Source organism: Silene latifolia, chromosome 9, assembly GCF_048544455.1.
Source record: "Silene latifolia isolate original U9 population chromosome 9, ASM4854445v1, whole genome shotgun sequence".
Lineage (NCBI taxonomy): Eukaryota > Viridiplantae > Streptophyta > Magnoliopsida > Caryophyllales > Caryophyllaceae > Silene > Silene latifolia.
Window position 1 is genome coordinate 170,941,845 of NC_133534.1, and position 19,821 is coordinate 170,961,665.

Consider the following 19,821-nt stretch of genomic DNA (forward strand, 5'->3'; position numbering starts at 1 on the left):
TCTCCCACCACAATATGTCAAAATACAAGTAATTAAGAATTTAATTAAATAAACAAGCATGAGAGTAACATACTTACGGTGACGAGAGGATCATGATTGGTATACAAAATGCAATAAGAGTAGTTACGCATAAATGAGAGAAGAATTATTAGATCAAACTGTCACACATCAACCCGACTCACATGTAAGACAATTTACAAAGTATAGACTCAAACAAGACAACCCTCTAGACTCCAACCTCTTGGTAGGACGACGATCATAATACGGTCCTAGTCTAAACCTGGCCAGACTCTCGGGATGGACGACACCCGATTCGACAAACGATACCAAATCGTATCCAAGACTCGAAATATGGTACACCTAACCGTGCCCGAACTCGAGTAACCTCAAGCGGAACCTTGTCACCTAACCGTGACCCCCGGTCCGAAAAGGCGGAAGGAAAAATAGCCCAACTCGGAAACAATGGCACCTAACCGTGACCCAATGTCCGAGGGCAAATAAATAGGGAATGTCGAGTAGTCTCACAATGTAAAACGTCACACTCGGGTCCGAACAAGAACCAATACCATTATGCATGATCATAACATTAATGAGTCTTAAAGTAACCAATTATCAATAGGAAAGAAGATGCATGCATAGCTCAATCATTATTAGAAGTCGCAAGTGAAATAGAACAAACAGGGGACTCCCAGCCGGGTGGTGTACCGGCCGCCGGGCCACCGGCTGGGAAAACATGTCAAAATCGGAAATTTAATAAAACTTACAAGTGCACTCCCCCTGGTCCAAGGTCAGAGACCGGCCGTCACCCGGTGACTACACCAAATTTCAAAACTCATAAAAACCTTTAGTGCACTCCCACCGGTCACACCCTACGTTGCTCCACCCTACTGAATACACCAAATTTCCAAAAACACAAAAAAACCTTCATGTACTCCCAAATGGTCACCCGGCCGCACACACACCCTACTGAATACAAACAAAAACTCAAAATCACCTAAAAATACTCAACAGTGTACTCCCAGCCGGTCAGAGACCGCCGGTCACACCCGGTGGGACTACAGCCTTTCTAAAATATGCTCAAAACTTACAGAAACTCCCACCGGTCAAGAGACCGCCACGGCACCCTACTGGGACTACAAACACACGGGTTCAATGCAAAACACTTCCAAATCATTTGAAACCAACAAAAATCGTTTCCCATCAATTGTTTACGTATCCTAGCATGATTCTAACTCGGAAAGACAACATATTTGAGCATGTGAATGGGTAATTTCGGATTCAAGAGATGTAGCATGAGATTTTCATCCAAACATGTGAGAATTGCAAACAAGCATGATATTCAACATCCAAATTAGCACCAATCATGAAAGATACAACTTTTAACATTCATATGAGATTATAACTACATAAAACCACACAATTCTAACATAAAAGTCGAGTAACCCATCACCGTTACCTTTTTGCACTTCAATCTTCTAAAGACTCGTCAATGATGTAGCTATCCTCCTCCGGGTTGTCCAAGTTCTCCCCTAAACACAAAAATAGAGATATTAAGTCAAGAATTCACATCCTTGAAAGATGATAATTTCGAAATAGAGAGAAATATGACAACTTTCTTACTTAGAAAGAAAGGAAATGAGAAAAGGAAGAGAATGGCGCGAAAAGGAACGAGATTGGTGAAGAATTGAGTGAGATATGGTGGTTTTTAGGGTTAGTAAGGGAAGGTTCAACAATGGTGGGGTGGTTGTTGGGAAATTTCAGAAATTACAAGTGAGGGAGATGAAGTTGTGAGGGTTTAGTTGAGGTTTTGTGTAGAGAAAAGAGGGGAATAAGGCCCATGAGTCAAGTTAAGCCCAATAACTCAAAATGAGTCGGTATCCACTAGAATTTTCGTCCCAAGTCTACTATAACTCGAGTCGGAGAATAATATTATTAAAATCTACACTATTATTACCGTTACATGGCTACGGCTATATTTTATGAAAATAAGCTTTAAATAAAATTATTTAATAAAAATCGCTTAAAAGTTTATTTGAAAATATAAGGAAAGTGCGGGGTGTTACAAAAATAACGTCTGATGGTATATTAGATGATAGGAGAGATATCGGAGAGAGCTAAATGATGTCTAAACCTTCCTATTTATAGAAAATAGGATTTTTATTTGACCTAATAACGAATTAAGACTAAAAAGCTCGAGCCCAATAAGAAACTACTCGATCGAGTGATTTTAAACCACTCGATCGAGTAAAATTAAGCTCAAACCACTCGATCGAGTAGAAAATATACTCGATCGAGTAAAGCCTAAAATGCAACTACTCGATCGAGTAGAAAAAGGACTCGATCGAACATAATTGTACTCAATCGAGTACTTTCCAGCGCACAATTTCCTGCTTCGCGCACTGAACTTCAAACGGCTGCCATTTCTTCGTTACTTGGGCAAACAGGGCGATTCCAGTGGCGTTGGAAGGCTAAGAGGACAAGCTTTCATCTACAACTGGAATCACCTGAACATCAGTTGTAGAACTCGAGATATGGCACTTCAAAGTAGGCACTAGCAATTTGATGTTCTTCCTTTGCTCGCCTAGCTATCTTTCTTCTTTGCACATCTCAAAATAGCTATATTCCCGCTCCAAATTCACTCTTACTCCAAATGCATGCTAAACGGACGGTAAAAGGCTTGATTTCACTATTTTCTGGTTCATTCCTGCAAATAAGACAAAACAAACCAAAGTAGCATATTCGGGGCATTTCGTAGCATAAAACTAGGATAATAGCATAGAAATACGTGCATAAAAAGGCCTAAAAGGACTATGTAAAATGCACGTATCATGGATCATCATAAGAGATGTGTGACCTTTGGGACTGGGCTTCTTATTAATGAGAGCAAGGAGTCATTTGCTTGGTTATTTACGAGATTCCTAGAAGCTATGGGGGGTCCTTATCCTGTGTGTATAATAACTGACGAAGATTTGGGAATAGAAGGAGGACTTAAAAAAGTCTTTAAAGATAAAGTGCAACATAGATATTGCATGTGGCACATATTGAAGAAGTTGCCAGAGAAGGTAGGGCCTGTGATATATAAAGAAACTGAGTTTTTGAAAGAGATAAACTCATGTGTTTGGGGCGAAGATGTGGAGCTTGCTGAATTTGAGGAAAGATGGACAGCCATTGTGGAAGCTCATGGGTTGTCGGATAATGAGTGGCTTCAGGAAAAGTATGGCATTAGACAATTTTGGATTCCAGCTTACTTTCATGACTTGTTCTTAGGAGGGTTGATGAGAACAACCTCGAGGTCCGAGTCAGAAAATCATTTTTTTTAGCAATTTCACTAATCCAAATTTGAGCCTTGTTGAATTTTGGATGCGCTTTGAGAGTGCAATGAATACACAACGATGGGCTCAATCAAAACTGATTGCACAATCTAAGTACTCGTTTCCTGACTTGGCTACTCCTCTAGACCTAGAAAAGCATGCAGCAGAAACCTACACTCCGAGAATTTTCGAGGAGTTCAAAGTGGAAATAAAATCAGCATGCTTTACATGTGCCATTGGGGACAAAGAAAAAGATAAGAATCATGGAATTCTCTACATAGACGTCAAGGATCGTGAGAGAAAGAAAGACTATAAGGTGGGTTATAAGACAGCTGAAGTGAAACTAGTATGCAATTGCAAGAAATTTGAAAGACATGGAATGCTCTGTCGACATATTCTATGTGTCCTTAAAGATTATGGTTTTGAGAAAATTCCAAGCGAATACCTACTTAATAGGTGGAACAAACTAGCAACCTACCAGCCAATCTTCAATTCTGATGGGCAGTTGCTTGCAGATTGCAGATCAGTCGATGCATAGAAGAACAAACTGACTGAATTGTGGTAAGAAATGTTCACTTGTGTGTCACTAGTTGAACAGAGTCCTCTTAATTGTGATGAGTTACTAACCATTTTATGCGGGTTCAAGGAAAGGGTACTTGCAAAAACAACAAGTAGTGTCGCTCATGATGGTAGTAATAGTAGTATTGGAAAGAAAAGGGACAAAAATGCTGAAATTGGAATGCTCTTGGGAATAAGTGTGCCTAGCGAAATTACAATTTTGTCTCCAAGACAATGCAAAAACAAAGGCTCGGGAAAAAGAATGATTTCACAAAGAGAAAGAGCGGGGGAAGTCAATAAGAAACCACTAAGAAGATGCAAAGCTTGTGGGCAGATGGCGAACCACGACAGCAGGAATTGTGACCGACCAAAGGATCACTGACAAATAGTCGAGTAAGTGATGTCTCTTATTAGCATAAGTTTTCTATTTTTACCCTTTTTGTTTCCCTCTAATTTTTATCTTTGCTGACATTTGCTTTCTTATGTGTGAGATTGAAGTTTTTGGCGAGGAATTGGACTTGTGCAGCGGAATTTTTGAGCATCATTTGAGAAGACAACGCTTGTTTTTTGGATTATTTTTCTTCATTTACAATTGTTTTGTAATAAATGTAACGGGAGTCTTCTGGATTTTTAAATTGTATATTTGAGAAGATGGAATTGTGATTCTGGATTTAAGAATAGAAAACATGTGTTTCCCTGAGCAATTATGGCATGCACCTATGAGCTCATTTTACGCACGTACAAGGTCATTTTATGCACATAAGGCAAGTATTAAGACATCTAAAAAATGTGATATTTGTTTCTCCAAATTTGGTAATTAAAAAGCTGAAACATGTGATCATTGTTTCTCCAAATTTGACAAATTTGATCATTGTTTCTCCAAATTAGGCCAGCAATAAAATGTGATTAGTTGAATCATCATCGTGTACGACAAGTCATTTAATATCATGCACATACAAGGTTATTACATGCACATGGAAGGCCATTTTATGCACAGATAACCCAAATGGGCTAATTCCCCATGACATGGGTTAATTCTCATTACAAGTCATTTAAAAAGGCCATAATTTAACAAATAAATTGGGCTTAATTTAGTCATGTTACTTTGGGCTTTAATTCTCATTCCAAGTCTCAAAACTTAAATGTGGGCTTTAATTCTCATTTCAAGTCTCGAAACTTAAATGTGAGTGATTATTGAAGAAGTCGGGCCAATCCTATCAACACTTTAGGCCATAATTTAGGCACGGCCCAGCATGGCACGCTCAAAATACATAGGAGTTTGCTTAAAGTTGAAGAATTAATCGGGCACGCTCAAGCACAACATGACGCTCAAGCACGACACGAGCACGACACAGGCCATGACCGAGCATAGCCTAGGCGATCTCTGAATAACGCAAGTAATTGTGTTTTGAAAAATTTCATGCATGTAGAAGGCTGTTCCATACACATATAACGCCTTCTCATGCATGTAAATATGCAAGTTATATAATTATGGCCCACATTACAACGTTTATCAAGTCGCGTTAGGCATGTTACTTTGGGATTTTAAAACGACAACCCCCTGACAAATGGGTTAATTTTCATTTTAAGTCTCATTAAAAAAGGCCATAATCAAGTGACATAATTGTGCCCCCACGTTACAATTTAGCATATAAATGGACCCGAAAGTCGACAAATTGCATGCACGTAGAAAGGTATTTCATACACATACAACGCCTTCTCATGCACGTAGAAGGGTGTTTCATACACGCAAAAGTTACTTAGAGTACCTACACATATGCAACCTACAAATTTACTCCACCTACAAACTAATGCCTGCCCAAATCAAAGAATCAACAAAAGCCAATGAGAAGGTTCTCTGCCACTCCCGTTTGCTAAGCACACAAACTCTCACCATATTCATCCAAAAATAACACCTAGTTATAATCCTACAAAAAAAGGTAGGGAAATATTGTTACGTTTAAAGTCACTTGACATCAATATTGAAAGTCTTGTAGTTAAAAGATGGGGAAATAATAGAAACAAAATTAGATAAAGCATTCGAAAGATATTGATATTACCGTTCTCTTGTTTTCCTCCCATCTGATAAGATCTACAATCAAACTCTCACCATATTCATCCAAATTCTGCATATATATTTGACAACAATATTGAAAGTGTTGCAATAAAATATGCCGAATAATGTTTGACTAATATAACTTGGTTTAGACATCATTACCTCGTAACAAGTCTGATCGGACCATAATGATTGACAACTCAAGTTTTCTACCCACTTCAGCAAATAGACTCCGCAAGAATACCTTTTAAAATAATGAAATTTGTTAAACGCTTTAAAATGGTGTGTATCCCATCGAAAATATTAAAACGAGTAGAGTATAATTTAAACATGTAGGGTACCCATTCTTTTGTTCAGGCACATCCACAATCACAAACGGAAAATTATTTATCTGCAACAGCTTTTTGTATCCTGGAAAGTCTCTTGCAATAATCCTCAAAGCAGGAAATAACTACAAAAAACAAAAACCAAAAAAAGAAAAACACAATAATATAAAAGTGAAGGAAAACCAAGACAAACTTGAGGTAACAAACCCCTAAGGCATACGGATATAATCATACCGTTTCAACTAAAAATTTACATCTTCCATCAGGACGCCTAGGCAAGCTTGAGTTAAGTATAAAGTTGGTCTTTTTAATAAAGTCAGACACGCAAGCAAACCAATGTTGACGGTCGACACAGTAAGGGAAGAAAGCCTGCAAAAACGCACATAGGGAAATGAAAACAGATAATATACAAACAGGTTAGACAGGATAATTAATTAAGTTCTTTCTTGGGCAAGTAGTAAATTCCGTCGATATAATAAAATAAAAAAGTGACAGGATAATTACCAGTTTAGCTTTGGTTAGACTTTTGGGTAAGTAATGAAGCTTAATGTACTGACTTTGAAAACTGTTTTTAGCGACAACATCCTGAAAGTTGAGAAAATTTGTGAAAAATGTTGGTAATTCCAAGTAGAAACATTAGCGGTTACTAAGGATGAATATGAATACCTTGATTATTGTCGAAAAGTACACAAGATTTGGTCTTTCAAGTGTTAAACGAAGACCAACAAGCTCAATTACCATATCAATGAGCCATTTTCCTTCAAACAAAGTCGACATTCCTTCTTGGGTTAATTGCAGCCATGGAGTGTCTACAACAATGTCACTAATAATGCACATATTGTAAGTAGATGCACACAGAACAACAAAGTGGACAAAAACAATTTAAAAAGATGCTATATGGTCAGTGATAACTTACTCCTTATTTGCCTCATTTGTACTAATAAAATTCATCAAGTGTTCATCTGTATAGGGCATGTCTTGTGGAACTTCATTCCTGGGGAGAAAAAGGAAAAACACAGAACAATTACATAACCATAGCACACTTTTAATAAAACAGGAGTCATCATATAGTAATAAGAAGCATTGTTGGTAAAAGATTTCTGATTACCGAATCTCACAGCCATTCTTGTAAGCCTTTGCTTTAGACGTCACTTGATGTTTCACAGTGTTGTCTTTCCAAGTCAAAATTTCATTGCAAACCCTCACAATGTAACGCTTCACATCAGTTCTCTGAACAATAATATAAAGTGAAATCAACAGTAGAACCTACATATCTAATACACATACAAGGCTGATTCATGAAAGAACAAAGCTAATACATGCATGTTGATGGCTTCTGACGTCAGGAAATATAGAAACACCAACTAAAAATTTGACTTAAATAATAAAGACTTACATCCTTGAGCAGCTTTTAAGTATACTGACACTTATTCCCATTGTACGTCTGTGGACATGGCCCACCTATAAGCCCAGCCGATCTGTGGACATACAGCGGTCTTTTGAAAGCCATGCTCGGCGGCGTAAAGATGCTTTCGACCGGATCGTTTTAGATCGGTCGGTTTCGTCTCGGTAAGGGTCTCGAAACGATTAGAGATATTCAGAGTCGCCACCAAGCATTTGTGGGATGCTTGGAACCCGTTCAAAATCCACTTTATACCTCGGTTAAATCGAAGCACAAGCAGCATTTGACATAGGTACTAAAGATAAGGAAATCGTCCCTCTTTAGCATCCTATCTCTAGAATGACTCTCGTACGCCCTGGATAAGGTCTTCCACTATCCAAAGTTTCTGAGTAAGAGGTGAAGGTACGTATTAGGAAGCCCTTTAATCAGACACCCAATCCCGCCATGCGAGCGCCTCTACGATCGATCTTGGTTGGTTGAATGCAAAAGTTGATAAAACGTTTTAAATGCATGAATGCGCATCCAATAATTTAAACCTAACATGTGAGAGCTTTCTAAGTCAGTTGATTTAATCCAAGTATCAAGTATAAGATGTCGAGTTGGATTTATGGTTGATTTGCATGCAAGACGGGAATTAAATATCCATTTACCGTATTAGGTTTATGGTGCATAACGTGATCCATTTGTCTTAGTAAAGCATTTTGCAAATGTGATTTTAAATGAGCAAATAGTCATCTGATCCGTCCTATATCCGGGCTAACCGGAGTCGGGATCGTCCTAGACTAATGCTGGAAGGGGAACAGACCATGCACCAGGCAGCCATATGAGGCACGAGCCTGTTGGCGATGCAAGGGGGTCTCCCCTGGTTTTGAAAATGAGAAAGAAGGGGCCTGTTTAGGCACGGGTCAACCAACGGTTGTATGCCGTGTTCTGACCTTTAAAAAACGTTTATAAAACGTGTTGAAAAATGAGTATTTGACCCGATTTGATTTGGAAGGGTCGTTTAGACCGCATTTGTTGATTTGAGGAACGAGACTCGAATAATCATCATTATTTTGATAATATTCGGTGTCGGGTTCGACTTTGACAAACTTGACATGAATAGTTTTGAAAATAATTATGAACAAATTGTTTTAAGTTCATTTGAATGTAATTAGTCAATAATCATCATCGTGTCTGGGTTAAAATCCGGCATGGTATGTAGAACCAAGGATGACTTTGTGTTGGTGACTAATATGCTTGTTTTGAAAATGTAAAGAAATGATAAAAGGCTTTAAAATACCTCCCAAAAATGAAATAAAAGGCTTTAAAATACCTTTTAAATGTTATTAACCAAATATTATCACCGAAACACGGATTTAACCGTCATGGTATGAGGAACCAAGGGTGAAAAATATTTTCTGCTTAAAACAAATGAAATAAAATAAAAAAGGGTTTGAAAATATTTGAAATGGTAAAAACCGATTACAAATATGAAAATGAATTAAAGGAAAATGACGAGAACAAACACGGTTGAGTTCTGACCTGGACACCCCATTGAGGCGCGGGCAAGCCGGCGAACCAAGGGGCTTCTGTCTCAGGCCAAAAATCAGTTTTGGCTTGTTTATTCCATGTTTTGGTTCATATTATGCATGTTTTAGCATGTTATAGTCATGAAACGAATAAAAACATGATAAAAGAAGGATTTTTACACCCTCATACTTTCATGCTTGGTTATGGCGAGTGACCGACGTAAGTGTAACAACTCGTTTGGTCGAAAAAACTTTGTTTAAAACCGTTTTGGTAAGTAAAAAGAGTGTTTTAGGATTAGTGACGGTGTAGTGGTCGGTCAAGTGATTTAATGCACAATGACGGTACCAAACAATGTGTAAGGCTTGTATTTACGATCGGTAGGTCGTAAATACACGTTGGATTGTGACTTAAGAAGTCGAGTCGAGAATTTTAAGGGAGACAAGAGGGGGCGGACACTCGCGTAAGTTCTCAAATGGGGGCATTTGAGGGGTATTTATAGGAAAATGAGTTGTTGTATGAGTTTTGAGCGACGTGGCCACCTGGGCTGCTCAAAGAGGCGCGAGCCACGTCGCGGTTCTTCGAGTTGTCCTGTCTCTTTCACACAAGAGCAATCATGATTTGTTCTATCGTAGGATTTGTAGTCATATGTTTGGTACTTGACCATTCATAAATCCGGGAAATCTTAGCATAGAAGGCTTTGAATCTTTGTTTTTTGTGGTTGACTCGGTTTGACTCGTTGTTGGAGTCGGGATTTGAATTTTTGAGTCGATTTTTGGTCCGGTGTCGGTTTTGACTCTAGTTAGTGTCATTGCGACCCCGTCATCGTGCATTAAACACTCCAGGTACTTTTGAAATGTTTTGAAATGTTTTATTTTCGAAATCGTTTTAAGTTTTCCGACGTAAAGTTGCACACAAACTGTCGATCAAACGCCGCGATTCCAAAGCATGTTATAGTCCGATAATCATCGGGTGTTTGTTGGAGTCTCAGCAGATACTGGATATCTACAGAGCCCCCACTTTGACTGAGGCTTGGACAGCGCCAAAGTCAAATTAGAGCCCCCAGGTCAATCGAAGATTACAACCTGGAGACCCGAGCAACGTCAAGGCGGCTCAAAAGGATTCGGGCCAAGGACCTGCCGTCGGGAAGGGCGACGCCAAGGCGACTCGAGGGTACGAGCCAAGAACCTGTCGTTGGGAACAGTTTAGAGTCTGTCAACTATCCATGCGGGTCGTTTAAAGTCCGTTAGACTACGTACAAAGGCTCGCCAGCCATAAGAAGGAGTCATACCTGAGGCATCTTCGGATATCTTCTTGCACGTTTGCGGACAAAGGCTCGCCATCTATGGTGCGTATATGAGGAGGTCTCGCCAGCCGCGATGCGTAGTAAGGCTCGCCATCCATGATGCGTATATGAGGAGGGCTCGCCAGCCGCGATGCGTTGTAAGGCTCGCCAGCCATGGGGCGTATCTGAGGAGGGCTCGCCAGCCGCGATGCGTTGTAAGGCTCGCCAACCATGGCGCGTATCTGATGAGGACTCGTTAGCCGCGATACGTAGTAAGGCTCGCCAGCCATGATGCGTATATGAGGAGGGCTCGCCAGCTGCGATGCGTTGTAAGGCTCGCCAGCCATGGGGCGTATCTGAGGAGGGCTCGCCAGCCGCGATGCGTAGTAAGGCTCGAAAGCCATGATGCGTATATGAGAAGGGCTCGCGAGCCGCGATGCGTAGTAAGACTCGCCAGCCATGATGCGGTCGGTTAATGGACCGTGAGAATAGCCGCGTCAAATGGGCTTGTTTTGAAAGTAGCGAACTCGTGATGCCGCTGTAAAAATAGTGAATTTTGAATTTCCACTATTACTATTTTTGACAAGAGCGGGTTCCGCGAAGAAGCCCCCTGTTGACATTTGAAGGAATAGTAAATTTGGAATCCTCACTATTCATTATTTTTTGAATTTGAAGTGGCGGTTTTGATCGCCGTCTATTCGAATTTTGAAGGAAATAGCAAATTTTGAATTTTGCTATCACGTTTGGAGTGACGGTTTATGTGCCGCCGTTGACATTTGAAGGAAATAGTGAATTTGGAATTCGCACTATTATTTTTGAAGTGACGGTTTATGTGCCGCCGTTGACATGTGTGGGAAATAGCTGAATTTAATTTCCAACTATTATTTTGAAAATGACGGTTTTAATTGCCGTTGTTTAATATTTGGAGAAATAGCAAATTTGAATTTTCGCTATCATTTTGAAATTGACGGTTTTAATTGCCGTCGTTTGAATTTTGAGGAAATAGTGAATTTTGAATCTTCACTATCATTTTGTTTTTTTTGAAGAGAAAATGGCTGTTTGGTCGCCGTTTGTTTGAAATTTTAGAAGCAAAATAGTGAATTTATATTTTCACTATTTGTTTTTCGTATTTGAGAAAGTGACGGTCCTTAATATCGTCATTGAAAACTTGAAGTTTATTACGGGAAATTGGGCCAAAGCCCAAAATTCGCTGAATAGAGCAAGGGGAGGCCTGGTTTAGGCGCGAGCATCCTGGCGAGCCAAGGGGGCTTCCCTATTTTTCTGTAAAAGACGCGAGGCTTGGCTGCTCGTCATTCATCATTCATCTTCAATCCTTTTGACACAAAATCCGCCATTAAAGGACCTTTGCTCACCTCCATTCGTGCTATCGACCATAATGTCATCTCAAGGTATGTATTTCCTCTTGAATCCATTTAAATTTGTTGGTCATTTGATAGATTGAATTAGGGCGAAAGTTTTACCCTATTAAATCGATTTGGGCGTTTTTGGTTGAGCCCATTTCGAGTGAAATTGATGATTGCATTAGGTTATAAACCCGTTTAGGAGTATAGGGGTGCTTTTAGTTTGCATTTTGGTCCCCGTTCCCGCTCCCTATGCTCAAAAAACGTGAGTGAGGTGGAGAAACCGTCTCATCTCACAATGCCAAGTTTATTTGCTTGGATAATGGGTCCCACTAGATTGCATTGTAGTCGGAAAAGACCGTATTTGCCATCATGGACCTTTGTTGGGTATTGTGTGCAAAATTGGAAATTTTGCCTTTTGTGACGGTCTTATGTCTGACAAAATAAGCGCCTGTTTGAGCTTGAATTGAAATGGACCTTATTGGTAGTTTAGGTCACCTTGAGGCGTGATAAAATCATGTTTGCCTCTTTGCGGTCGTTTTTGAATTTTTGACCAGTTTGTGCTCAGATTGGCGTATAAATTGCCTTTTTGGGCCGTAGAAAAATTCCTCATTGCATTGGGAATGTATTTTGGGTTGTCGGCGGACCTTGTGTGGGTCTTAAGATGCCATTTTTGTTTGTTGTTTTGACCCGTCTTTTGCTTGAAAAGAAGGGCGAGTCGTTTTTTTTGTGTGTTTTTTGTGAATTGTTTTTTGTTTTGTTTGGTTGGATTTGGGCGGGGTTGCCCTTGCTTTGCTTTGCAGGTTGTTTTTTGTTTGGGTTTGTCCAATTTACGCCGTCATAATGCCGAAATTTCGGCTGACGTTTTTTTGTTTATTCTTTTGATCGCAGGGTACCCTTTGGGACCTACGGGGTCCGTCGTTGAGGCATTGGAGGAAGAGGATGATCCTGGAGGAGGAGAGGCGACTGTTTTTTGTTAGAGGCTTGGTTGTGTTTCTCCCTGGCGGCCTTTGCCCGGCCAATGATCGGGTATCGATCGTTGGTCGTTGTCTGCAGAGGTTCGAATGACCGATGAGTGGGGTTCAATACGGGCGTGTTATCCCATGTTGCCACTTTTGATCGTTGTCGAATTCTGGTGATTGGGGTTCAACATCGGGGTAGCGTCTGGTGTCATGGCCGCCTTTCATCCTTGAATTCTGCTGATTGGAGGTCAACATCGGGGTAATGTGCTGAGTTATGATCCTGGGTTGTCGTGTCGTCCGAAGTCTGCCAGGCATCATTTTCCTTTTTGTCGTGGAGCAGGAACGAGGTATTACCGTCATGGTAACCACCTCTGCTTCCGTTGTTGCTCCTTTGTTTCTTGTGTTGCTCCCTTTCTTTTCTGTTTGAGAGGATAAAGAGTTCTTAGTTCGGTAGGTGGCGGATAGCCCCCAGTTCGTTATCTTATTTCAGTGTCTGTATGATAGATGGTTGTTTTAGGCCAGTGTCTGTATGATAGATGGTTGTCTTAGGCTAGTGTTTGTATGATAAATGTCTGTATTGGATCCTGTTTGTATGGTCAGTCGTTTGCATCAAACGTGTGTCGATGTATTTTGCGTAAGGCGGTTTGTATATATGTGTTTTTGGACTGTGGTTCATTTGTGATTTTTGGCTTTTTTTTTGTGTTGTGTTTCGGAGGAGCGCTGTCGGCTGTCAATTCTCCTTCTGTTTTGCACTAGTCCCTGCATCGTTAGTGTAGAAAACAGGCAACAGATAGCACATATACATAAACGCAAACACGTAAAAGCATTTGATTGAAAAACAAAAATTAACCAAGGTGACTTGAAGTTAAAATTTGAAATTTGAAATGATATGATTTTTGAAAATTCCGCGACAAGGCGTCTCTTTAGATAGAGGGAATTAATTTGAAAATTGAGCAATTAACTCGTGTCGTGAATTAAATTGCATCGAAATGTTGAAATTGATTTGTGACTCGAAAAATTCAAACTCAAACCGTCAGGGATGAATTTTAGAAAATAATTTTACGAGCATATTTGATTTGGAGGAATACTGATGTCGTGTTATCAACTTTCGATTTTTATTTTGATGGAAAATTGTGAAAAAGCGAAAAAATTTCGGAATTTTGATTGACATGGAAACGATCCGTCGCGGATCGGGGCGATTAGCCCTTCCCCCTTTTAAAAAAAGAAAGAAAAATCCGTATGTTTAAAGTTGCGTCACGAAAATCGTGTCGGATTTCGTAAAACGCAAAAATAAGGAAATGTGAGTGTGAGGAAACACAAGATGTCCTGGATTATCCCGAAGAGGCACGAGCGTCCTGGCGGGAGGTTTGAGGTGTCAGGAGAAAACACAACTTGAAAGAGACAAGTCAAAAGCGGGAATCCTGGGGAAGGCCTAAAGAGGCGCGAACTGCCTAGTGATGGAAGCCAACTCTCCCCTTTTTCTGAAAAATGCGATGATCATTTTGTATAAATAGTGATGTTTGCGCTTCATTGTTTCATCATCCGAAACACAAAAAACATCTCTACAAAACTTCTTCTTCTTCTTCCACGAAAATATTTCATGGATGCCTTTGAGAATGCATTGCGACAATGGTGCCGGGATTTGTCGCCTGACTCTTATTCATGTGGTTGAGCAAATGGAGCATGGTAGAGATCCATCGTGGTTGGTGCTTGGCGAGATCATCCAAGCCTTGGACAAGGAAGGCTCTTGTGGAGAAGCTCCTTTGTTCGGATCCCCAAGGATCTTCCAAGTGTGGCTATTGGAGAGGCTAAGGTATGTAGAGCCTCCAGTTGATTCTTCTTCTTATTCCTTCCGTCACCTTACCATGAGGAAGAAATTGTACTCGGGTAGTTTTGCTTCTACCGAGGCTTATTGAGCCGCAAGATTGGCGGAGGAGGGTGGTCCTCACATCCGTTGGGTGGTGCCATGGTGGCACTTGAGGTCCTTCACGGGGTTGCCCGCTTCAGGTGCTAGTCCTCGTTCTTTGATGGTAGTGGGTTTGAAGGTTGCTTCCTTCATTTATCCCGAAAGGCTCATGTAACACCCCCATTTATTCGGGAGCCTTTAGCTAGACATTCCCAAGTAAATGAGAGCGTTACCATCTCGGTTTCCCGAGGTAGTGAATAACAAAGTCCAACTCACCAAAGTACTTTAAATTAAAACTTAATGATTACATGTTTATTACAACTTAACCAACTAAAACTTAATAAAAAATAATTACAACTCGCAGCGGAAATAATAAAGTGATCAAATAATCTATGTGGTCTAAACTTCTAGGTAGACTGGCCAAGTCCTCACGCATCCCATAGCTCCCAAGTCAGCTAATCTCTAGTACCTGTCAAATCTGCTCCCCATTATGGTTCATCACAGGTGTTCACGAATACACTGTCAACCACGAGGTTGAGTAGGGACTAAACAAACAACGGTATTAACGATATAAATATAGACAGTAGTGTTAATATAACAGTAAATAAACCAGCTTAGTAATAAAATTCACATGTTATGCTAGCACCCATAACATTTATCCATCCACAACATACCCATTCACATCCACTCCACCCAACTCCGTCTTAACGCTTCCTCAGCTCCGAATGTGCACATCTCCCTAGTAGTGAGCCTACTAGAGAAGAGACTCTGAGGGGCGGCCAGTGATCAACTGACGCCACAAGGACTAGCGGTTGCTCAGACCGGTCCCTTCAATAATAACCAAGGACTAGCGGTACATCGCTCCCTTCAAAAAATAACTCATAAGGACTAGCGGTATATCAGTCCCTTCTATCATATTATAGCATCCATCAGTGCTCATGTAACCAATAGTTCTCGTAGTTAACTCACCTTCATAGTCTTAATTCCGCATCCATAATAATCACAATATATATATATATATATATATATATATATATATATATATATATACAAACAATTAATAAATCCCATAAATATAAGTTGAGTAGGATAATCCCTACCTGGCAAGCAAATACTCCAATTACGCAATCCGAATAATAGCAATCCAATTAATAAAGTCTCTCACAACTCCGTCACCTAATAAAATAATAATTTATCCAATATTAATTATTTATACTTTATTTAAAATTCAATATCAAATATATAATAATTACTTACTATTAATTATAATTACGTTATTCTAAAACCCGATCAAATTACCAAATCCCGAGTCACCCACTCAACTTGTGATAACTCATTCACAACAAACCCACGTCATACATGATACACCCTACAAGTACAACACCCAATAAACACAACCCCCACACACCCTTAACAACCAACCCGCAACAATCCACAACACTACAACTGACCACCACCGTGGCATCCTCCGACAACCCAGACTCACGCCAGACACCAGCAAACACCGCTACTTATAGTCGAACAACCACGCCCTAGCTTCCCCACGCAACCGAGCCCAACAACAATCGTCACACCAAATCCCACGACACCACCTACTAACCACCCTACGCCACTAGTCAACCTCCAAGGTGGTCCCTGACTGACCCACGGTGGTCACAAAAGCAGCACCACCTCCCCCTGGCCAGGTCTAGTCGAGCTACGGTGGTCCCAGCAGCCCTCAACTTCACGGTTTCAATCAACAACCCGCAACCCCCTGTTTTCCTCTGTTTCACGTTTTTCCAGCCACCAACCACCGCAAACTGCCACCTTCGACCACCACGACACCACCATGGTAGTCGAAACCCACTCCCAGTCTTAACCCATCCTAGCCTAGGTTCAATTAGTCGAGTTTCATGGGTCCAATTCCCTTAAACCCCCTTTCGACATACCCTAACAACGAACCCAAACAGCCACCCAAAACCCGCCTGAAACACCCCTCTCTCGTCGGTAAAAGGTGGTCAAAGAAGGTCATCAGTGGTACCTGCTGATCCACGGTCACAACTATGGTCACGGCTTGTCCTACGGTGGTCTAGTTTACAAGTTATAGCGTAGCAAAGAGTATACATGAGACGGTCTTACCTCGAGTTAATTAGCGAAGTTAGTCTCGTGAATATCCAACGTCGATTCCAATTCTCTCCCCTTTGTGAATTCTTCAGATTTATTATCAATAACATGGTCTATGGTCTCAACTATTTATATAGGTAGGTTAAGGTTATAAGAAATTAATTAGGAAATATGTAGTTTACCATAATATTAATATTATACACTTATATTATTATTATTAGTAGTATACTCGTATTACTACTATAATTATAACATAATTATCGAGTATTATTATTCTATAAATTATCGTATTTTGTTATTGCTCAATTGTCATCCCGACTCGTTTTATTATTTTATTAATTATTTCCATCTAACAACATAATCCGCAATTATTCTAATTAATCAATATAACTAATCAATATAATTTAAAAAATATGATTTAAAAAATATAATTAAAATACGGGGTATTACAGCTCATGAGGCAAATGGGGCGTCAACAAAAGGTGCCCGCTCAAGATACCCTTGTCCAAGAGAATGTTTTCCGAAACTCCGAGCTTGTGGAGGTATTCGAAAGGTGGTGGGCTACTCGGCCGCTTTGGGAGGTACCAAACCCCGTTGCCACGTCATGGGTGACTCCCGCTTATGTCAAGTGGTCACGAGCTCCGTCTTTGGAAGAGAGGTCCAAATTCCGTATGGACGAGGTTGTCGACTTGAAGTATCGAGAGGTTGGCAAGGCCAACCGTGCCTTCTTTGAGGAGTATGTTGATGGGGTTAGCCCCGATGTGATAAGACCACCAAAGAGGAGAAGCTCGGGTCCCAGGAACATGGTGGGCCGTGAATTGGCTCGTTTTGGGTCGAACATGGGGTCTTGTGCTAGACCGGAGGCCGTCGCCGTCTTAGATCCGTTGAGGATCCGTTCCGAGGAGGAAATCCATGTTAGGCGGGCAACAAGAAGAACAAGGGGAAGATGTACCCCGAGGGAAAGGCAAGGGTAAAATGGAAGAGTGAAGACCTCCATTACCCACTTTATTATTATGTTGTATTAGTGTTGTAAGTTTTTATTATGTTGTACTAGCTGGTTATTGTGTGTTTTGTGCTAGTTTTATTATGTGAGGTGTTTTAGTTGACACCTTAGCTTTGACAAGTTGTAGACTCGTCGAGCTTTATTTGTTGTTGAAATTGTAATCCCTCCCATTATTAATCAAATAAGAGGATTACTCGTGTCAAAAATTGGGAAAGCTCGATTCTTCCATCCATTTTGCAAAGGCAATTCGATTTGAATCGTCCTAAACGTTTGCACTTGGGAAAATGGGATTTTTGGGAGGAAGGGAGAAAGGCTTATTTTGTGTATTTTTGTGGGAAAGGGAATGGTTTTCCCTTTCTTTTTTGATGGGGATACTGTTTTGTATGTGGGTGATGTTTTTTTGATTATGGGGATGGTTGTATCCTTCTTGTGTAAGAAAGGACTGCCTACGTATTCACCTGAAGAGGTGAAATCAAACCATGATCGTAGTTCGAAATGCTTCGTATATTTGATTGGGTTTTGTGGTTATATCCCTCATGCATAAGAGGGACTGCCTACGTATCCACCTGAAGAGGTGAAATCAAACCATGCTCGTAGTTCAGGGATTTTTTGTTGTTTTAGTGCAAATGGATGTTGCCTTTGACAGATCAAAGGACCTTTGAAACGGGCAAGGTGCCGCAACTTAGACTCGATAAAACATGCAATATCAAATCAGAATGCATTTGAGGAACTTGACTTGAAATGGGTTGAGGTGGTTGCTAGTTGTAAAACTAGGCTAGGTCGTTGGTTGCTATGGTTCAAAGGTAGTATTTCGTGAGTTGGTCTAGGTTGGTTGGGTTTGTAAAATCCTCCCCGTCTAGGTCACTCAGTCTCACTGCACCCCCCGAAAGTATTTTCTTGACCAGGTATAGCCCGGCCCAGTTGGGTTTGAATTTTCCCCTCGGATCGACGGGTAGCGGTGCACGAACCGACTTGAGAACCAAGTCGCCTTCCTTGATGTTCCTGGGTTTGACCCTCTTGTTGAATGCCTGTTGTATACGTTGTTGGTATAGCTGGACGTTGTGCAAGGCGTTGAGTCGCCGTTCGTCTAGAAGAGTGAGTTGCTCGTACCTTCGACGGGTCCATTCCGCCTCGGGGACTTGACTCTCCAGTAGGATTCTTAGAGAAGGGACCTCTAACTCTACCGGTTGAACCGCCTCCATGCCATATTCTAGGTAGAAGGGTGTGGCGCCTTTCAGTGTTCGGATGGAGGTTCGGTATCCCCTGAGTGCGAATGGGAGTTTGCCCGGCCAATCGCGGTAGTTGTCTTGCATTTTCTTGATACTGGTGACAAGAGTTTTGTTAGCTGCCTCGACCGCTCCGTTGGTTTGGGGACGGTAGGGGGATGATCGATGTAGTTTGATCTTGTATTTGTCCAGCAAGGCCTGAATTTCCGCCCGGAAGTGAGAGCCTTGATCGCTGATGATTTCGTGGGATACCCCATATCGGCAGATGATGTTGTTCTCGATGTCCACTTGTTTGGCGGTCAAAACTGCATATGACTGCGCTTCCACCCATTTAGTGAAGTAGTCGATGGTGACGAGGACGAAACAATACCCCTTGGTGCTTACCGGGTTGACTTTCCCGATGATGTCAATGCCCCAAGTTGAGAAAGGCCAGGGTGAGGTCATTGTGTATACAAGGGATGGCGGTATATGTTGTATGTTGGCGAAGATTTGACAATTGTGGCAATGCTTGACGTAGTTACGGCAATCATCTTCCATGGTGGTCCAGTAGTAACCTAGCCGCATGATTTTCTGGGTAAGCATCATTGCGCTCATGTGAGGGCCACATTCTCCATCGTGGACCTCTCCTATGACTTTTTTGGCTTTGTGATGGTCAACGCAAAGGAGGATAATTCCTTGGGGTGTTCTTTTGTAGAGTTGATTTTGGCTTATCACGAATTGTGATGCAAGTAAACGGATGGCTCTTTGTCCTCTTGGGTCAGAGTTGGGAGGGAATTCGTTTTTGGTTTTGTAGTTGAGGATGGCTTGGTACCA

At 41.0% G+C, this 19,821-nt stretch overlaps 2 protein-coding genes across 2 annotated transcripts; both read left to right on the forward strand.

The window, feature by feature from the left end:
* The first annotated feature begins 2,828 nt into the window (after positions 1 to 2,828).
* LOC141601885 (protein FAR1-RELATED SEQUENCE 5-like) lies at positions 2,829 to 3,320 on the forward strand. The gene has a single exon (XM_074422195.1). It carries the CDS (start codon positions 2,829 to 2,831, stop codon positions 3,318 to 3,320), a length of 492 nt encoding a protein of 163 aa, XP_074278296.1.
* Positions 3,321 to 3,378: 58 nt separating this feature from the next.
* LOC141601887 (protein FAR1-RELATED SEQUENCE 1-like) lies at positions 3,379 to 3,849 on the forward strand. The gene has a single exon (XM_074422196.1). It carries the CDS (start codon positions 3,379 to 3,381, stop codon positions 3,847 to 3,849), a length of 471 nt encoding a protein of 156 aa, XP_074278297.1.
* Positions 3,850 to 19,821: the final 15,972 nt, after the last annotated feature.

Bases quoted from the DNA above. Each gene is read 5' to 3' on its own strand.
- LOC141601885 (XM_074422195.1), top strand. From the start codon at position 2,829: ATGGATCATCATAAGAGATGTGTGACCTTTGGGACTGGGCTTCTTATT.
- LOC141601887 (XM_074422196.1), top strand. From the start codon at position 3,379: ATGAATACACAACGATGGGCTCAATCAAAACTGATTGCACAATCTAAG.